This window comes from Prionailurus bengalensis, chromosome B2 (assembly GCF_016509475.1).
Source record: "Prionailurus bengalensis isolate Pbe53 chromosome B2, Fcat_Pben_1.1_paternal_pri, whole genome shotgun sequence".
Classification (NCBI taxonomy): domain Eukaryota; kingdom Metazoa; phylum Chordata; class Mammalia; order Carnivora; family Felidae; genus Prionailurus; species Prionailurus bengalensis.
In genome coordinates, this window is record NC_057349.1 from 113,543,914 (window position 1) to 113,565,217 (window position 21,304).

The 21,304-nt window shown below is 37.7% G+C and overlaps 1 protein-coding gene and 1 pseudogene across 2 annotated transcripts in view; one reads left to right on the forward strand and one right to left on the reverse strand.

The window, feature by feature from the left end:
- TRMT11 (tRNA methyltransferase 11 homolog) overlaps positions 1–21,304 on the forward strand; it is a 58,959-nt gene that overhangs the window by 30,040 nt on the left and 7,615 nt on the right. For both annotated transcript variants that reach the window (XM_043592266.1, XM_043592265.1), the window contains exon 12: positions 8,616–8,736. In XM_043592266.1, the coding sequence (XP_043448201.1) occupies positions 8,616–8,736 (121 nt within the window). The remainder of the gene's footprint in view (positions 1–8,615; positions 8,737–21,304) is intronic.
- LOC122490229 lies at positions 3,099–8,054 on the reverse strand (annotated as a pseudogene).

The window sequence follows — 21,304 nt, forward strand, 5'->3', positions numbered from 1 at the left end:
TGTAAGTTAGGGCCTGTTTATCCCTACCTGCTTTCAGAATTCTCTCCTTATCCTTGTATTTTGCCAGTTCCACTATGATATGTCCTGCAGAAGATCGATTCAAATTACGTCTGAAGGGAGTTCTCTGTGCCTCTTGGATTTCAATGCCTGTTTCCTTCCCCAGATCAGGGAAGTTCTCAGCTATGACTTGTTCAAGTACAGCTTCAGCACCTTTCTCTCTTCTTCTTCTGGAATTCCTATGATACGGATATTGTTCCATTTGATTGCATCACTTAGTTCTCAAATTCTCCCCTCATACTCCTGGATTTTTTTATCTCTCATTTTCTCAGCTTCCTCTTTTCCCATAATTTTATCTTCTTTTTTTAAAAATTTTAAAAATGTTTTTATTTATTTTTGAGACAGAGACAGCATGAGCAAGGGAGGGGCAGAGAGAGAGGGAGACACAGAATCTGAAGCAGGCTCCAAGCTCTGAGCTGTCAGCACAGAGCCCAACACGGGGCTTGAACTCACGGACTGTGAGATCATGACCTGAGCTGTAGTCGGACACTTAACTGACTGAACCACCCAAGCGCCCCACATAATTTCATCTTCTAATTCACCTATTCTTTCCTCTGCCTCTTCAGTCTGTGCTATGGCTGCCTCCATTTTATTTTGTACCTCATTTATAGCATTTTTTAGTTACCCATGACTAGGTTTTAGTCTCTTGATCTCTATAGCAATAGATTCTCTGCTGTCCTCTCTGCTTTTTTCAAGCCCAGCGATTAATTTTATGACTATTATTCTAAATTCTTGTTCCATTATGTTGCTTAAATCGTTTTTGATCAATTCGTTAGCTGTTGCTACTTCCTGGAGTTTCTTTTGAGGAGAATTCTTACGTTTCAGCATTTTTGGTAGTTTCTGTGGTAGCTCCAAACTGCAGGGCACTTCCCCTGTGCTGTCCAGAGAAACTTGTGCTGGTGGGCGGGTCCGCAGTCAGACCCGATGTCTGCCCGCAGCCTACCGTTGGGGCCACAGTCAGACTGGTGTGTACTTTATCTTCCCCTCTTCCAGGGTCAGGACTCACTGTGGAGTGGTGTGGCCTCTGTCTGGGCTACTTGCAGACTGCCAGGCTTGTGGTGCTGCTTCGATGTGATCTGGCATATTAGTTGGGGTGGATCCGCAAGGTGTGCAGGGGCGGGAGGGGCAGGTTTAGCTAGCTTTGCTGATGGTGGTCCCGTGCAGCACCAGGAGGGAGGCAGGCCCATCAGAGGGATGGATCCACAGAAGCACAGCATTGTGCATTTGCACGGCACAAGCAAGTTTGGTGACAGGAACTGGTTCCTTTTGGAATTTCAGCTGGAGGATGGGAGAGGGAAATGGCGCTTGCCAGCACCTTTGTTCCTCTGCCAAGCTGAGCTCTGTCTCCCGGGGTTGACAACTCTCCCTCCGGTGTCCTCTAGCCCTCCTGCTCTCCGAGCAGAGCTGTTGACTTTTAACATTCCAGATGTTAAGTCCCGCTAGCTGTCAGAACTCACAGACTCTGGCCCCTCCGCTTTTGCAAGCCAGACTTTGGGGGCTCTGCCTTGCCCAGTGGGCTGCCTCTCCACTGCCCCGGCTCCTTCCCATCAGTCCGTGTAGCATGCACCGCCTCTCCGCCCTTCCTACCCTCTTTCATGGGCCTCTTGTCTACGCTTGGCTCCGGAGAGTCCGTTCTGCTAGTCTTCCAGCGGTTTTCTGGGTTATTTAGGCAGATGTGGGTGGAATCTAAGGGATCAGCAGGATGAGGTGAGCCCAGCATCCTCCTATGCTGCTATCTTCCTGTTGATGTCTCCCTCCATCTGATGTTTCTTTTAGGACCAGATTCAGGTAATGATCTTGGTAGGAATACTACAAAAATTATACTGTGTTTTTCATGCACTGCATCGTGGGGCACACAGAGTTAACTGCTACTAGAGATCTTAAATTTGATCATCTAGTCCTGTTGTTCTCTGTCAGGTTTCTCCACTGTGAGCCATCATTTTCTCCTTTGACTAGTATTTCATCAGGGGAGATATCCCAGTATTACATCACTATCTTGTTCATCCAGTCACTATTCACATTGTCAACTCCATTGTTTACAACCACCACAATGATGACTTTTCTGTTCCATCATTCCTTCTACATTTCTAAGTTGGCATTCTACAGTAAGGAAGAGTTTTCCCTTCTTCCCCTATTTGTTTACTAATTTATTAATTTATATTTTTATGGAGTGCTTAATTTATACTTTTATGGATGCTTGTATTATTCACTGGGCTATAATTTATTATTGTCACTATTTTGTTGCTCAAATTGTCTCAGATTTGATCCGTGGGAGTTACTTTGAGGTGGTTCCTCTGTCCTTTTGAAATATTCCCATTAGTTTTTGTGTACTTATTATTTTTTGGCATTTCTGACTGCCCACTATTTTGTTGTTCTGTATTTAATTATAATTCAAGTTGAATGTGCTTAAGAATATCTTTTGTAGTTCTTTTATTTATTCCTTTCTCTTTATACAAAATTAAATTGGAGGTACTTTTAAGTATTTTTAATATTTCTAAAGACCTTACAAATGGACATTGGATATTTTTTTCAGTGACTTCTCAATTTTAATAATTTTCAGCAATGAGAAATTTCCAAATGCATATAACCAAAGGGATATTTTAGAAGTAGAAAAGGGATATATGCTTTTATCACTTTTTTTTTTTTTTACCTACATGTTTATCAAGGGAAAGCTCTCATCTAGGTATGTGTCTGATGCACACATGGGAAGACTACTATGGTATTTACTTCCCTGACTTTATCTCTCAAGAAATTTATGTCCATGTTCTCTAATGTTCATAATTAGGCTTCTGTTGTTTTACCCTCCCTGTACTTTTTTTTCCTTTCTATTTTTACTTTTATTTGCATTTATTTTATGCAGAATTTACTCCTGGGACATAATTTTTTGTTTCTTCTTAAAAAAATTTTTTTTAAATGTTTATTCATTTTTGAGAGACATAGAATGCAAGTGGGGATGGGGCATAGAGAAAGAGGGAGACACAGAATCTGAAGCAGGCTGCAGGCTCTGAGCTGTCTGCACAGAGCCCGATGCAGGGCTTGAACTCATGAACCATGAGATCATGACCTGAGCCGAAGTTGGTTGCCTAACTGACTGAGCCACCCAGGTGCCCCTTCTTCAGTTTCTTCTGGGATATATTTTTGTTCTGTGCAACCTCCTCTTCTGGTTTGGGAACAGTCTGCTCTTTTTCAGTAAGGATTATCTCACTGAAAAGAGATCATCTCACTGAAAGTGTGGCAGGGAGAGCTCATGTATGGGTTAATCTGACTGTGAGCCCTGTAAGTTCCATGCCACATCTTGGGGTCTTTGTTCAGCTAGATGTGCTCAATGACCAGAAAATCTGCATCTAAACCCTTAAACTCAGCATTACTCTCTGCATTTTTAAGCATGTGCAATAAAAATTCGGCTCTCTTTTTAGGCCACTGACCCTGTGTGCAGCCCCACTCTCTGGCCTGGGCACACCTACCACTCTGGCATTGTAGCAATGGAATGGCACACATTGCTTCTGCAAAGTGACATCCTTCAAATACTCGGTGGCTTTTCAGATATGCAAACCCTTGATGGCCTGGGAAGTTTCACATGTGTTCTTAAAGTGAACATGATGATTTGAACCTCTTGATTTGCATGGTTTTGTAGGGGTTTTTTGGGTCAAGTGAATAGAAAACCATTCTCAGAGGTCACCTCAGGCTGCATCTGGGAAGAGGAAGATCTCCTTCTCTTTAGCCTAAAGTGACCTTACTAATGAAATATTAATTATTATTACTGTTAACTTATTAATGAACTTAGTTTGTCTTGTGTTAGGAAATAAATTATTTTTACTTCTGTACTATATGTCATCCAAAATCTTTGTTCTTTTTAAAATAGCACAATATTATGATGAATTTAAGACTAAAATCATCTAGAAATGTTTGAAATAATGTTCTTGGTTCTGAATTAAACAATTTAGAATTTGTTTGGTTATATTGTATTGAAAATATAGCTTTTTAAGAATAAAAATTTCATTTTAAAATACATTAGCACAGCTTAATTTTATTTTTTTTATTTTTATTAAAAAAATTTTTTTTAATGTTTTTATTTATTTTTGAAAGAGAGAGACAGAGCATGAGTCGGGGAGGAGCAGAGAGAGAGGGAGACACAGAATTCGAAGCAGGCTCCAGGCTCTGAGCTGTCAGCATAGAGCCCGATGTGGGGCTCGAACTCACAAACTGTGAGATCATGACCTGAGCTGAAGCCGGACACTCAACCGACTGAGCCACCCAGGCGCCCCGAGCACAGCTTAATTTTAAAATGTTTGTATTTTTGGTCTATTGAATATAGGCTTTTAGTTCTACTACTGAATTCATTTACTCAATCAAATTCTGTTACACGATTCAAGTTTAAAAATAAGAATTACATATTATAATCAAGTTCAGGCATTACTCTTTAAATCCAGGGCATTTTAAAAGTATAAGACATGATAAAAATAAAGTACTACCTTTGAAAATTTAGTTATTTGCAAGGAATTGTCAGAGCTGATGATTGAAAAAGGATTTTCCATTTGCAGTGAAGAAATTGCTACTCAACAGACTGGCTGTATTTCCTTGGGTATAGTTTTTCCCCCACTCTAGCATGTCGGATTTTTTGCCAGCATCAAGATGCTCTGTACACTTCGTATCTTTTCACCTTTGTTTATTCTGTGCCCATTGCTTGATAAACCATTTCTTCTTTCCTCTGCTGATAAAATTCTAGTAATCTTTCAAGGTCTGACTTAACTGTCACCATCTCTGTGATACTTTTCCAACCCTTCTTAGTAGAATTAATCTTTTATCTGTGCTCTCAGTAGTTTATTCTTATCACTCTTAGAGACTGACCACATAAAATTACTGTAAACTGTTGGTATTTATGGGTTTATTATTCAGAGTTGCAGCTACTTGCAAGTGACCCCGAAGATCTATGTCATTAATATCGTTTGGATGACATAACTTCAACTCATGTGTGTTTGATATTATAGGAATTGCTAAGCTACAGAGTTCAGCTGTTTGCTCAGGCTTTATGTCTCCATATTGTGTTGTTTTCTTACTGGCATTACACACAGATAACTTTCTTGAGGTGATCACAAACTGCATTTCTTTGTAAAAGATGCCCTTTAATAGAAATCCCGCTGCTAATGCTTGTGATAAAAATGTTGATAAAGTAAAGAAGCTTTATAAAGTATGCCCCAATGTAGGATTTGGGGATACATTTTTCTTCCCAGTTTTACTGAAGAAATAATTGATATATGTCACTGTATAAGTTTAAGGCATATAGCATGATGGCTTGCTTTATATTGGGAATAAACAGTAACTCTAGTAAAATGAGTTTTGGAGTGGCTCAGAGCAGCAAAGAAAACATGTTTTTCATCTCTTAACTAGGAAACAAGAAAAAGTGATACCTTGAGCTATTTTCAGTGAGTGCTCTAATCAGTGCAAAATCTGTTTCTCAAATGGGAGGTGAAATTGTAGTGACATTTGGAAATAGCTTACGGCATGAAGATTAATAGGAAAATGAGTGTCATGATTTATGGAAAAGCTAGGGGCCTATGCACAGTTGGTTTTGCTTTTAAAAAAAATAATGTGTTATAATTTGTATATCATGAAAGTCACCTTTTTACAGTTTACAACTCCATGGTTTTTAGTACATCCACAAAGTTGTGCAACCATCACCACTTTCTAATCCCAGAACATTTGTATCACCCCTAAAGAAACCCCATATACATAAGCAGTCACCACTATTTCTGCCCCTGGCAACCACTTATCTACCTCTGTGGACTTGTCTATTGTGGCTGGTTTAGGTTTTAAATAGATGTTTGGATTGTAGGGGTATAGTAATAGAAATGAAACGAAGATAGCATACCATACTATCATAATAACCCAGGCATAGTACAGATTTATGGCTTCTATTTAACACTTTGCAAACAGTTCATTGAAGTATGTTGGTATAAAATCTATTAGTAAATCTGTAGTAAAGAATTTTAGCGGGTACCTGTGTGGCTCAGTCAGTTTAAGTGTCTCTTGATTTTGTCTCAGGTTGTAATCTCATGGTTCATAAGGTGGAGCCCTGTGTCAGTCTCTGTGCTGACAGCGCAGAGCCTGCTTGGGGTTCTCTCTGTCCCTCTTTGCCCCTCCCCTGCTCACATGCACTCTTTCAAAATAAGTAAATAAACATTAAAAAAACTTTTTTTTGTTGATATTTTAAAATTCTTAGCATGGTATTTTGGGAGTATACAGCTAAATTGGTCCTAGTATAATAGGGTAGTGATTCAAGGCGAGCTTGTTAATGGGGCGGGGCGCCTGAGTGGCTCAGTCGGTTAAGAGTCCGACTTCAGCTCAGATCATGATCTCACGGTTTGTGGGTTCAAGCCCTGTGTTGGGCTCTGGGCTGACAACTCAGAGCTTGGAGCCCACTTCGGATTCTGTGTCTCCCTCTGTCTGCCCCTCTGCTGATTGTACTCTGTCTCTCACAAATTGTCTCAAAAATAAATAAACATTAAAAAAAAAAAAACCGAGCTTGTTAATGATAATGATAACCCAAATGACATTCTTTCATGCTTAAACTTAAAGATCAAGTCAAAAAGGTAATATAAAACACATAACTATGGGGGTGCCTGGGTGGCGCAGTCGGTTAAGCGTCCGACTTCAGCCAGGTCACGATCTCGCAGTCCATGAGTTCGAGCCCCGCGTCAGGCTCTGGGCTGATGGCTCAGAGCCTGGAGCCTGTTTCCGATTCTGTGTCTCCCTCTCTCTCTGCCCCTCCCCCGTTCATGCTCTGTCTCTCTCTGTCCCAAAAATAAATAAACGTTGAAAAAAAATTAAAAAAAAAAAACAAAAAACACATAACTATGTTTTTCTGCTCTTAAGCCAAAGGCCTGGTGACTTAGTTTCACAACCTTAGCATCATTCGTGTCATCAGTATTAAAATTGTATTGGTTTTGTACTTTTGATTTATAAATTTGTTTTGGTTTTATAGGTATTTAAAGAATGTAAGCATATGGACTTTATATCTAACTTATGCTTATATATCTTTAAGTTACATTTTAATAAGAATACTTTAAGTTAACTCTGCCAGGAAATAAGATTTTTTTCCTTTAAAAAAAGGTACATAACTAAGTTTGACAAATACTATTTTAGACATCTATAAACTCTGCTTTTTCAAGCTTAAGGTCAAGGCTATATATTTTTTTTCTGTTAACCATGGTGTAGAATGTATGTCTCCATATGATAAATGCTTTGTATGAAGACTCCCAAATTTGATATTAACTAATCTTAGGAGAAAGACAACATTTCTGACTAGATAGTGAACTTTAGAGAATTGTTAGATCAGGCAAAATGTGAAATGGTCATTACCTACTGGAGAGCTCTAAGGAAGGATGCAGAGAATGACTTCAAGGGAATTCCTTCCACTGATAATACAGTGAAGTGCATTATGAATGTTGCTTTGTAAGTGGGTGATGAAGGTTTTGAGCATGTGGTTGAGATAATGAGGGAGAGCTCATTGAAGGTCAGAGGGACTAGCGAAGTCAGTAAAAGAGTGGTAGTGAAGACCATGTTGATGCACTGGAATGGGCTAGCTGAGATGGTGTCCTTTATGGGAAGTGCTAATTGGCACCTTTCCCACTTTGGACCAGAACTTGAAAATTTCCCATATAATAAATGTTTGCAGAGGTTACCTAGAAAGGCAAAAGATTTGCAAAGGAAAAATAAAAACTAGGCATCACAGTGTTCTTAATGGTACCCATACCTAATGAGTGCCTCCCCTGCTGTTCTTCAGCATTCTTCCATAGCTGTTTCCCCCTCATCTGTCACCTGTTTCTTCTGCCAAGAGTGATGCCAACAACCTGTCAGATGGTTCAGAACTACTGCTGCCTGACTATCCTGCTTTCTAGGTGTCATCACCTCCATACATGTGGTACCTGGGCTGCATAGCAGCAATCACCACTGCTCATTATTGTGGCTTTGATTTCTTCCATGGTTAAGGTGACCATGTGGTGCTTATTTTATTGCTAGTTTATTTGAATAATCTTACAAATAACTTTTCCTGTATTTACAAAGGTAATAGAGATCTCAAGATGCCATTAAAATTTTGCAGGAGCACTTCATTTTATAGGGAAAATATATGCCGAGTAGACTTCATTCTTTGGGAATTCATAAAAATCTCCAGATGAGTCAGTCCCTCATGCATATCAAGGGATTGTTTGTTACAGAATATATTTCTGTCTTATGTGCTCTTGTGGGACCCTTTAGGGTGGAATCCTTGTCTTGTTAACGTCAAATCGTTAAATGCTTTGTGTTCTTCTGTAAAACATTCTTTCACTGTCTCTTAGTCTCAGGCCACAGGTAAAAAAAAAATTAAACTGCTTTTTTCAGAAGTAATATTAAAGTACTTTGTAAAATGTTTGTTTATGGATTATATAGTCAGTATATGTAAAATAAAATATGTAGAGCGTGGAGTGGGAGGACATCTATACCACACTGGATAACCCCGTGACGATCCTGTGTGGGGTGCACATATGAGTGTTCCTAAAAGTCAGCTGTGCTTTCTTCAGATACACTGAGGAGATGGTACCCTGGCACCCTTGCCTGCAACTCATTAGCAACTGTGAGCAGAAGCTTTCCAGTCACACATCAAGGCGCTTGATAACCATGGAAAAGGTGAAGACATTTGAGGTAAATTATCCTAGTATTTTTTGGGTAAATTCTGGAAGAATCCAAAAGAGAATTTTCTAGTTTTCCTGTAATTGAGTTTGAAGTTCAAGAGTTTTGTGACATTTGGTGAGATTTACAGGGTAGGAATTGGATATAGAAGTTAAATAGCAGAGTAGAAATAGAAGTTGACTTTAACTTCTCATCTTTGTCACGAATTCAGTTAAACAAAGAAAAACAGCACACTTAATTAAACAACTATTGTCTAACTAGCAATCTACTAGTTACCGTTTTTCCTCCAAAGCATAACCTACTTGATTGAAGACTATTCTGCAAAGAAAAAGTCACTTTATATAATGGACAAAGTCATTTTCTCTCATTTGTTAGGACTCAATGCATGTGCTCTTTCTGACACACACACACACAATTCTTGAGAAGAACAAAACATCTGTTATTTCATATCCAGATCAGAATTGATATGAATAATGCCTCATAATGAAGCTTAATTAAATCTACAACATGCTCCTTCAGCTATACTTATCTGGATCGACAACCACAGCTTTCCCAAATTCACTAACCTTGAGTGTGTCCCATCTTTGTTTTTGATCTGTACAATAAGCAAGAAAGAACAGTGTTACTGCCTGAAGATTTTGTCATACTCACCTCTACTCTGCATTTGATTTTTTTCATCTGATTTACAGCTTATGGATTCTTTCACAGTAATGAAAACTAATATTTGTAAAGTGCTTTTTGAATATATTATTATAGACTTCTTGTTTTTGTCCTTTGTCCTTTTAATTTCCATTTGCTATCTATCTCTAATTTAGACTCTTACTATCATATACCTCGTTTGTTCTGGTTGTTTCCTAAATTATCTTTTCCATTTTTTACACCTCTAGTTCTTAACTGTTAAATGACTTTCTAAAACACTGCATCCATTATGTTACTTCTTTATGCACAAACTTTAGTGATTTATTTTAATTACTAAATAAGATTCAGTGTGACATAAAGTTTCTTCATTAATCAGGCTTCAGTATCAGGGCATTTCAGAAAGTGAAGTTATTTATATATATAAATAGTTGATTTGTGTTCACTCAGGAACGGGGTTATATGTGTGTGTTTACATACATATACATGTATAGGTAAATGCGATATAATATAAGTGGTTGTCTTTTTTTTTTTTTAATGTTTATTTATTTTTGAGACAGAGAGAGACAGAGCATGAATGGGGGAGGGTCAGAGAGAGAGGGAGACACAGAATCTGAAACAGGCTCCAGGCTCCGAGCTGTCAGCACAGAGCCCGACGCGGGGCTCGAACTCACATACCGTGAGATCGTGACCTGAGCTGAAGTCGGATGCTTAACCGACTGAGCCACCCAGGCGTCCTTAAGTGGTTGTCATTTTTAAAACAACAGAATTTTATATTGAAATGATAGATATTCTTGGGGTGGCATCTTGTACTTGTTATATTTATGTTGTACTTATTCAGCATATTCTTGAAATTTTTAGATTTACATTTAAAGAAATAATATTAAACAGTTATTTTGCTATCTAGTGACACTTTGCTTTTCTTTGAATTTTATTACTGGACTTTGGTGCTCACATTTTATAGCAGACCCATCACCTAATTGTTGTTTTTTGGAAATCAAATCCTGTTCCAAGATTGATGATCTATTGAATATTTAAAACATTAGGCAGATTCAGAAATTCTAAAAGAGGGGTTTCCATATTGTTTGGCACAGTGGCAACATTCCGAAGTGACAGTTTTTGATGGGTAAAATGTATTTGGATGTACAATAGAAATCCTCTTAACCAACCTCCGTGGCAAACTCTGTTGATTGTCTAATACTGGCCATTTTTGTCCTAAAACACCAGCACCTATGCCTGTAACATGTTGCATACTTCCAGCTGGTGAGTTGCTTGATCTCTACTATATCTCTATGCTTCTGTACCTACCAGCTGAGTTGTCTATATTCCATGAGCCAGTTGTGTTTGTTTTGTGAGTTGTTTATGCTGGTTATATTTGTTATGGTAATTATGTGATGTAATTAAATGCTAGTAAATTCCAGTGAAGTGTGAGTGTGAGAATAAAGTTGTCGTTTCTATAAAAGCTAAGTGGAATACTTTAGAAAGATGGGATAAAGTGAGTTGCTAAATAAAACTCTTGGACTGGGAATGGGTGAGATGAGTATAAAAGGTTAGAAAAAAGCTATCCGAATCTAGGTTTCTGTACCCAGATTGCTTTGTAAGAGTCTTTAAGTTCTTGCATCATTTTACAGAAGCCAAAACTAGAAATCTTTGTAGGAAATCTTTGATTCTATATCAAAAGATTGATAAATGAATATACAGTTTTTCAAGTTAAGATATTCAGTATTTTTACAGAGCATTTTTATTTTTTTCCTGCTTTTACCAACTTTTTCAGTGAACTATGTGTTAGTCTGCTTGGGCTGATATAGCAGAATACCACAGACTGAGTGGCTTAAATAACTGAAGTTTATTTTCTCGGTTCTGGAGACTGGAAGTCTGAGGTCAAGGTGCCAGCGGGTTTGGTTTCTGATGATGCCTGTCTTGCTGGGCTGCAGACAGCCTCTTTCTTGCTGTATCCACTGTGTGTGTATATTCTTGGTGTCTGTCTCTACTTACAGGGACATCGGCCCTGTTGGGTTAGGACCCTACCCTTCCCATGTCCTTTAACTTTAATCATCTCCTTTAAGGCCCAGTCTCCAACTACAGTTATTCTGGGAGTAATGGCTTTAGTATATGAGTTTGGGGGGACACAATTCCATCCATAACAGTTACTAGTATCTATCACAGTGAATAAAATGCCTGTTGCATGTTAGAGTCTGCTTTTTTCATGCTGTCTCAGTCAGTTCTCATGTATATGTTTGTCTTTTAGTATTTTGAGGGAAGTAAGGCATTTGATAAATTCGTAACACTGCAGCTCTTAGAAATCACAGCACTTAATGTAATTATTTGAGTTACTAATTATAGTAATAGTAACTAACATTTATGTGCCAGGCACATGAGTAATACATGTAAAAAATAGAAATATTATCTGTGGATTTTATAGTTGTAAGTCTTGATGTTAGAAAGTAAAATGAATGACATCAGCATTCTTTTTGGCCTTCATAAATAGTACTTGGACCATATAATGGTTATGATGGCCCGAAACATTGTTCAGAGGAAAATATAGAGAAAGGATTCTTTAATCATTAATGGGGTCACATAATAACCCAGTCATTTCTGTCTTTTTTTTTTCTTTTTCTTTTGACTTGTTTTGTTTTTTTAAATTTACATTCGAATTAGTTAGCAATGCAAATTAGTACAACAATGATTTCAGGGGTAGATTCCTTAGTGCCCCCTACTCATTTAGCCCATCCCCTCTTCCACAATCCCTCCCGTAACCCTCAGTTTGTTCTCCATATTTATGAGTCTCTTCTGTTTTGTCCCCCTCCCTGTTTTTATATTATTTTGTTTCCCTTCCCTTATGTTCATCTGTTTTGTCTCTTAAAGCCCTCATATGAGTGAAGTCATGTGATTTTTGTCTTTCTCTGACTAATTTCACTTAGCATAATACCCTCCAGTTCCATCCCCATAGTTGCAAATGGCAAGATTTCATTCTTTGTGATTGCCGAGTAATACTCCATTGTATATATATACCACACCTTCTTTATCCATTCATCCATCGATGGACATGTGGGCTCTTTCCATACTTTGGCTATTGTTGATAGTGCTGCTATAAACATGGGGGTGCATGTGTCCCTTCGAAACAGCACACCTGTATCCCGTGGATAAATGCCTAGTAGTGCAATTGCTGGGTCGTAGGGTAGTTCTATTTTTAGTTTTTTGAGGAACCTCCATACTGTTTTCCAGAGTGGCTGCACCAGCTTGCATTCCTATCTTTTTTTTAAATGTTCTTTTTCTTTTTTTTTTTTATTTAAATTTATTTACTTATTTTTGAGACAGAAAGAAAGAGAGAGCAAGCAGAGGAGGGGCAGAGAGAGAGAATCGTAAGGTGATAGTGCAGAGCCCGATGCAGGGCTTGAACCCACAAACTGTGAGATCATGACCTGAGCTGAAACCATTTAACCGACTGAACCACCCAGGTGCCCCACCAGTCATTTCTATCTTAATGGCAAAATTGAGACCTGTTGTCAACAATGTCACATTTGCTTTCCTGTAAGTTTAATTTATTTAAGAACATCTTTTTTCCAGTATTTTTTTATCAGATTTATAATATTTCTCTAAGCAGTTTATTTGATGCTTGGAAGAAGAAATAAAGAATGATCTAAGGATGTTTCTGACAATCTTCTACATAAAAATGATAAATAAAGGCACTCACCTTAGATATTTTTAAACCTATAAAGGCAGTGTTAATTTTTGTTTGGTTGTTTTTATTATTTTACTCTTGTCCTTTCCAAATTTATTTAAAAAAATAAGGGAAAAGCCTAATGCTCAAGTAATTTTTTGAAAGTCTTCATTTTATTTATTTTTTAAAATGTTTACTTATTTTGAGAGAGAGCATGTGTACATGTGAGTGTGGAAGTGGAGAAAGAGAATCCCAAGCATGCTCACACTGTCAGCACAGACCCTGACACAGGGCTCGAACTTGTGACCTGAGCCGAAATCAAGAGTCAGATGCCTAACTAGCTGAGCCACTCAGGTGCCTTGAAGCAGTCTTCACTTTATAAGATCAAATTTGATCAGTGAGTTTTAACTCGTATGCAGTGTACTATAACTGAAAATACTTTGTCATGTTAAATTAATCATTTGGTTTTTAATTAATCACTTCATTTCTACGTTCTGTTTGTACGAAGAGGACTGTGTATAATTGCAGCAAGATCCTAGTCCTTTATAATGCAAGTGATGACATAAAATTGTCAAACTGTTCTCATATGCATCTAACAAATTATTCTCAGTCTTGTTCAGCGTTGTTGATTTTGGCAATGAAAGACTTAATTGTAGATTTTTACACTCTTGTGTACTGTCTCTCTGTGTTTTTGGTTTGTCACTTGTTAGGTTTAACCTCAGTTTAACTTTTGGCCTACTTAATACATTTTGTTATAAAGTGTTCTCCCCCTCCCCTTTTAGAATGTAAACAAGTTATAAATGCAAAAACTGTCTAAAGAATGTGGGTATTTTATAAAACTTTGTGTCTTTTCATTATTGACTATAGTTTTTAGACTTGCTTATTGGGCATTAGTAACAAAGAAGAAAATTTTCGCTGCCCATATTAATGAAGATGTCTGATAAGAGAAGCCATTATTCCCAGTTGGTATATTCTGAAAGGGTGTGTGTATATATGTGTGTTTATATATATGTGTATATATACACTTATGTATGTATATATACATATATATACATATACATACTTACATGTATCTATAAACACATACGTATATACAACACTTTTATGCTGCTTATTGTTTACAAAACTTTCAGATCCATTTAAGCACATTATTTTGCTAATTTTAGAGACTGGGAAGTGGCCCAGTTGAGACCAAAACTCCTCTTTGTACTTGAAATTCTTTGTCCTTTGTTATGCATCATGTTGCCTCTTTACCAAAACATGTTTCTACCTTTGGAATATGCTAAGGTTAAAAGGCAAATACTATTGAGTGGCACATTTCTAGTTTCTTTTAAAGATCATTTTTCCTCACTGTTCATGGGGCCATGGTAGAATGTGATTTGTTTTACTAGAACTCATTTTTCCTGTTGATACAGCATGTAGTCGATGCTGCAATATATAGTTGTGGTCACAGTGGCTACTTCTATAAAACATTTTTCTTGTACAAAACTCATTAGGAAAAGAATGCTGATTTTCAGACGTGTCCAGAGCGGACCAGTGTAATAGCAGTGTCATAGTTATATCTTCAGTGAAAGTCACCTGTAACAGCACACTGTCCGCCTTTTCTACCAGTATACTTGGACAGATGAAAGAGTACCCAAGTAGCCCATTTTGAGACTTCCTTGAAATCTTTTTTTAAACATGCAGGTTTTAAAGTCTATTCTATAGTATGTTTAAGTGTAAAAAAAAAAGAGTATCTTAAGTTGCCACTGCACTAAATGGGCCATCAGGTGCCCTGTTTGTTTTGTGACTTCTTTACCTGACATGATTGATACCTTATAGTGATTTGGGAAGTACTGAAGTATAGATATATGGACACTAATTTAGACTAAAGTTATGTATATCAGCTGTAATTTTACAGTTAGCCAGTGTAATTCAGATGATTTAAAATAGGGAATGTTGGGAGGTCATAGTGACAGGTGCTGAGGGTTAATGTTCATTTTTTAAATTTTGGATTGAATGAAGAGTCCACTAACAGGAAGCTGATGAATGCTTCATTAATCAGAATGGAGGGTGGCCAAAACTGAGGGACTTAAGTACCAAGAAATTTTGAAGCTATGGAGAGAGAACCATTAATATAACATGTTTTAAATGAGGAAGGAAGGGAAGAGACACCAAGGTCACTTCTTTGAGAAAATGACTTAGGGATGGCTTGAAGTAGAAGAAATTAGTCTTTGCCATAAGTAGTCTACATATTAGAATGATTAAGTGTTGCTAATCATAAACTGGTGTTTTGCTGACATAATGCCTGTGCATATTTTGTTATGCTTTATCTGTTCTCAGGATTAGTGCTGTTAGTTGTTTTGGCAGCTCTTTGAATTAAAGATGTCTTCTCCGGGCTGGCCTTTCTTTCTGAAATATTTTAGTTTTTTTTGTTTGTTTGTTTTTTTGCCTATCTCATGCCAGGAAAGTGGATATTTTCCTTTTGATTAGAGCTACGAAAAATTAGAGATTAGGTGTGAAGTATTTCAATCATATAATGCTTGGTAGAAAGGAGACACTACTTCATTTATCAGTGGGAAAAATAAGACCAGGTGACACTGGTAATTAGAATCTGGTAAGAATCTGGCAGTTAGACATGAACTTTAAGTCTGTATTAATAAGATACAGTGTTCATTGCCATCAAATGCATATGTAAGGGGGGGGGGGAGAAAGACCAAGAAAGAAGAGTCTTTTTAAAAATTATTTTTTGTAGTAAGTCAGAAGGAAACTATTTGGGTTATCTATGAGTTATGTTTAGACTTGATGTTTGAAAAAGGCTTGTAAAAGTAGATAAAAGCCTGGTGATGCTGCATGTCATGTTGAATTAAGTTTTAAGGACGATGGTCATCTACGTGTCTCATGTTATCTTGTTCTGAATGACTTACATTAGTTGCTAATGGTACTTTTCCTTGAATTTGAATGTTAAAGGTCATCATTTGATTTTTTTCTTCTCTACTTCTGCAACTAAGTGATTTTGCCAAACAAACTGGATATTTTGTTAATACTCTCATAATGGTTTTAAATTGTTTCTGGTAAACCAAGAAAAAGCAAAAGTTTATCCCCTACCTGCTCCAGGAAGGTAATCATTTAAGATATCTGGATTCTAGGATATGTCTCTTTTATTTGCAGGAAAAAGCAGTTCTGTAAAGGTAGAGAGAGCATCTGCCATTATGCTCTGACTGTAATGATCATATTTTCAAGCTATGACAGTAAAACAGTTTTTAACATACTGATATTATATTATAGAATCTTAGCGATCAGTTGCAAAATACAATCTGGGAGTCCTAAGGTATGAATGGTTTAGGGAAATGGGAAATTTATGTGTGGAATCTGCATGATCCTCTGGCTTCCTTTAAAATTGGTGAATGGCAATTCTAGTTGGTATTTTGCGTGTGTGTGTGTGTGTGTGTGTGTGTGTGTGTGTATTTTATCCTCTATTATATGCGTAACTTAGAATTATTTTCCTAGTGGTTTTCTTTTTTTATTTTTTTTTATTTTTGAGACAGAGAGAGACAGAGCATGAACGGGGAAGGGGCAGAGAGAGAGGGAGACACAGAATCGGAAACAGGCTCCAGGCTCTGAGCCATCAGCCCAGAGCCTGATGCGGGGCTCGAACTCACGGACCGCGAGATCGTGACCTGAGCCGAAGTCGGACGCTTAACCGACTGAGCCACCCAGGCGCCCCTTCCTAGTGGTTTTCAAATTCAAACATGAACATACATCTTCTTCCCTCCCCATGACCCATGAGGAATACAACTGTGAGATTTTCAACATATTTTTTTGCCTAAAACCTTAGTGTGCAGTTTAATGAATAATTATAAAGTGAACATCTGTGTAACCACCACCAAGGTTAGGGTTAAACAGCAGTCAGCACCTCTATTTCTGATCCTAAACACCTCGCTTGCAGGTATAACCACTAATCTGACTAATATGGTAATCACTTTCTTGCTTTCCATCATACTATCACTAGTATTGAAATGATCCATAAGCCAAGTAATTTTGCTTTTTTTTTGATCTTTACATAAATGCATGTGTATTTTTGTTAATTTTTCTCATAATGGGTTGTGACAATTTAAAAAAATCAACTAGGAGAAGAATAGTCTCCAGTTTAAAGTGGAAGAGTATGTGTGTGCATGCCAATGCATATTTTGCTCTATTTTTCATCCTTTGCTACTGACTTACTTAGTTTTTATTAAGTATTTTAGATATAGTAACTAGTAAGTTGTCATAACATTTTTACCTGGTGTGTTGGCCCTGTATTATTTTAACATTCGAAGTTAAGTTTTGAATTTTATAAAGTTAATGTATTTTTAGTGGTAGGCATGTAGAAACTACTTAGAGACTCCTAGGTGGCTCAGTTGGTTAGGTGTCCAACTTTGGCTCAGGTCATGATCTTGCAGTTCACGAGTTTGAGCCCCATGTCAGGCTCTGTGCTGACAGCTCAGAGCCTGGAGCCTGCTTTGGATTCTGTGTCTCCCTCTCTCTCTGCCCCTCCCCTGCTCATACTCTGTCTCTCTCTCTTTGTCTCAGAAATAAACAAACATTAAACAGTTTTTTTTAATAAAAAAAGTACTTATAGGGCTGTATCATCCTAATAGCTTAAATATCCATGATGGTCTTTTTACAGTTAGAAAGAAGTTATGTGTTGAGTGCCGGATATCAAAGTTGAATCATTAAATGTTACTCGTTTTCAGAACTCAGTGAATATTTTAATATGCATTAAAGTATTTTAATAGACTTTAGGTAACTTAATATCTTGCAAAGTAATGAAATTTTTTACAAGTACAGATTATATATGAATACCTAATTTAGGGATGAAGATTTCCAACCTTACCTTGCTCCCATTAAGAATAATGTTAGAGGTTTCTCTTAATAGTATTGGATGCCAGACTTTTGACCTGCTTGTCCTTGGTTTGGAAATGGCCTAGTGCTGTTTATAGTTGTATAACTTTAGCACAAGTGGTTTCTATAGCTACTGTCCAGTACCAGATGTAGAGCAGTGGGAAGCTTTGATAAGGGGAGCAGGATTTTTAAACAAAAGCCGGACATGGGTAATTACCCCGAAGCTGAACTGAGGCCTGTTAGATTCAACACTGTCATTTACCTTTCATTTCACTCTACTGATTACAAGAAAGGAAATCTACCCAATGTTTTTCTCTTCCATCTCTTTGCCTTCTTCCTCTCACCTTATGTAAGAATGTGTATCATAGCTTTAATCTGTTTCAGGAATACAGGAGTGAGTCTTTCTTGACAAAATCAAATGAGCATTGTTAGTTTGGTGGCTTTCACTATGATGACAGCATTGTTGGTTTTCACTTATCATAGAATAAGTTTCATAAGCCATTTGTACTCTGTTGTTTGCAATGAAACTGCTGTTTTGTATAAACTACTGTCACTCTGAGAATATAAATGGCTTAAGGTTAATACTAGTGAGGTAGAAGAAATCATTATCTCATTATCAGGAACTGTCAGTAAGTAAAAGGACAACTTGAACCTAACCTGTAATTATAATAGAAGCCATTTGGATTTCTTCTGAATGGCTGTAGAACTTCTGCAATTTCAGCTCCAAACTCACACTTTTCTAGGGGAAATCCCTTATTTTTAAATAGTAATTTTATACATTGATGATTACATCAAAGTTTGGGGGTTTCTATAAAAGTAACTCTTTTGGCAGTAAAAGGACACAGTGAGAGAGAACTTTGGCTTTACTCAGAATGTGGATGGGGATGGTGTGAGAGGTAAACTTAGGGGATTGTTTATAGTAGAGGATGGTGGGGCAAGGAAGTTGAAGAAACTCATACCTGATGACTCATTGTTTCTCTGTAAAGGAGGTTTTAAGTTTTTGCTGGGAGTGAATAAACATAGTAATCTAAGGTCTTGAGGACAGGTGAAATTTTGGAAAAGGTGCTGTCAGAAATTAGTAAGAAAACTGTGCCTTTTAATGATTTTTATATTCATGTACTTCTCATATTTTTGTATGTTTTCTTTTCTGGACTTGATTACGTGTTCCCTAAGGGGAAAGCCCTGGCTTTCATCACTCGGCCTGTGTTTATGGGACCATTTGTGTAAGGTGATGAGGCTAAAGAGACTAGGTCATAGTCCTTATCCTTAGAGTACTTGCACAGTGAGAGAAGTGGGCACCCAACCCATCCCAATCTCATATGTTCGGTTCTGTAGTGACCTGTGCGAGGTGCTATGTGAACACCGGAGAGCATCTACCTGAGGAAATGGTGCTTGTCAAGAGAGGAAGCCAGTTGGGGTGCCTGGGAGGCTCCGACTTTGGCTCAGGTCATGATCTCAAGGTTTGCAAGTTCGAGCCCCACGTCGGGCTCTGTGCTGACAGTGTGGAACCCGCTTCAGATCCTGTTTCCCTCTCTCTCTGCCCTCCCCTGCTCATTTTCTCTCTCTCTCAAAAATAAATAACATAAAAAAAAAAAAGAGAGAGGAAGCCAACATTTTAAGCAAAGGTACAGAGGCATGAGAGGGGTTGTGGACCATTCAGGGAGCCCTGAAGTATTTTAGCACGACTGAAATACTAAGTATTTGGGGGAGGAATGGTTGGAGCGGAAGTTGAAAACCAAAGAATGCTTAGTGTTGAAGGTCTTTACATACTAAAGAACTTCGAGTTGATCCTTTTGGTGATGGCAAGCCCATGAGGGATGTTAGGAGAGTGGCAAAAGTTCGTGTTTTATGAAAGTCACCTGGGCTTTAATATGCAGGTAAGTTTGAGTTGTGGAAAGATACCTGTGGTAGCAATGTAGAGGCTTCTGACATCTTGGTGCAAAGATGATGAAGCTGTAAACTAAGAAGGGTAGAAGCGGAGATTGTAGAGGAGTTAATAGAATTAAGAGTTTGGAGGGAGGTAGACATGACAGAATTTGATTACTGATTGTATAATTGGGCTGAGGGCAACAGGAGTTAAGGTAGCGTCCAGAAATCTGGCTTGAGATGAGTGGATGATAGTTTTCTTGAATTTTTTTCCCCCTTTCACATGAAGACAGTGCTTTCCTGGGCTATTGAAAATAGTCTCCCAACTGGTTTCCCTGCTTCTGTGATTTCTCCTGCTGTTATATTTCCTATGCAGTAGCCAGAGGATCTTTAAGAATGTAAATAGGTAAGCTCTTACCTGTGATCTCATGACGCATTGGTAGTGTGTCTGACTCCAGAATGTAAATAGATAGTGGAGCTCCCCTGCTTAAAAGTCATCAATGACTTTCTGTGGAATTTAAAATAAAATTCAGAATCTTTCACATAACCTTAAGGCCAGCGTGATCTATTTCTGGCTTGTCTCAGCCATTTCATTGTGTGTCACCTTCGCTTTTGTGTACCAGGCGTTAGCCACACTGGCCTGTTTTCAGTTCCCAGAATGTATTTATCTCTTTTTAGTTTCAGAGTCTTCTCACATTGTGTTTCCTCTCTTATCCCCTCTCACCTGAGACTCTTAGGTCTCAGATAAATGCTCCTTCCTTAGGGAAGCTTTTATTGTCCATACTCTTCACCCCATCTTCACCCCATCTAGCTGGGTGTCTCATATTATGGTAACTCTTCCCAGTGTTTAATCACGGTTTGTAAGTATATGTTTGGGTAGACAGTCTTTAATGTCTGTCTTCTACTAGCATATAAGCCCTGTGAATTCACAGATCTTGCCTGTTTTGCTCAACTCAACAAATACTTAATGAATAGTAATTGTTCAGGGATTATTTGGGGCCCTTCTAGAATAAAAACAATCCAATTCAGCAATATTTAAATCATCCATTTGAAGGAAGAGAAAGAACAGTTATGGCTAACTAAAAGTTTTCTCTTTGAAAGTACATGGGATTTTGTCATTACCCTGACATCACTCTTCAAAAATCAGTGTTACAAAAACATTTCAGTCCCCTGGTACCTAGGCTTCATTTCTCACGAGAAACAAACCAAACAAGCAGCCGAATCACCATATTGTGGAAAATCCTTACACCTTCCTGGTGTTTGCGGAGGAGATGATAATAAAGAATGGCAAGTTTCGGGGAGAAAGCAGTAACTAGAAGGGTAGTGTTACCTATGTGGACTTCTCAGTGAAGAAACTTTAGTTCCTTTAAAGTCTGAGCAGTTTGTGAGGCTCCGTTTGAGAAATACTCTTACATGTGTGTATTCTCAGTATAATTCAGGGTGTCATTAGTTCCATTTAAAGTGTCCATTTCAAAAGTTACTGCAAAACATACAATTTTGTTTTCTTGAGAATTTGTTCCCATTTAGATTAAAATAAATTGTAAGTGGCTGAAG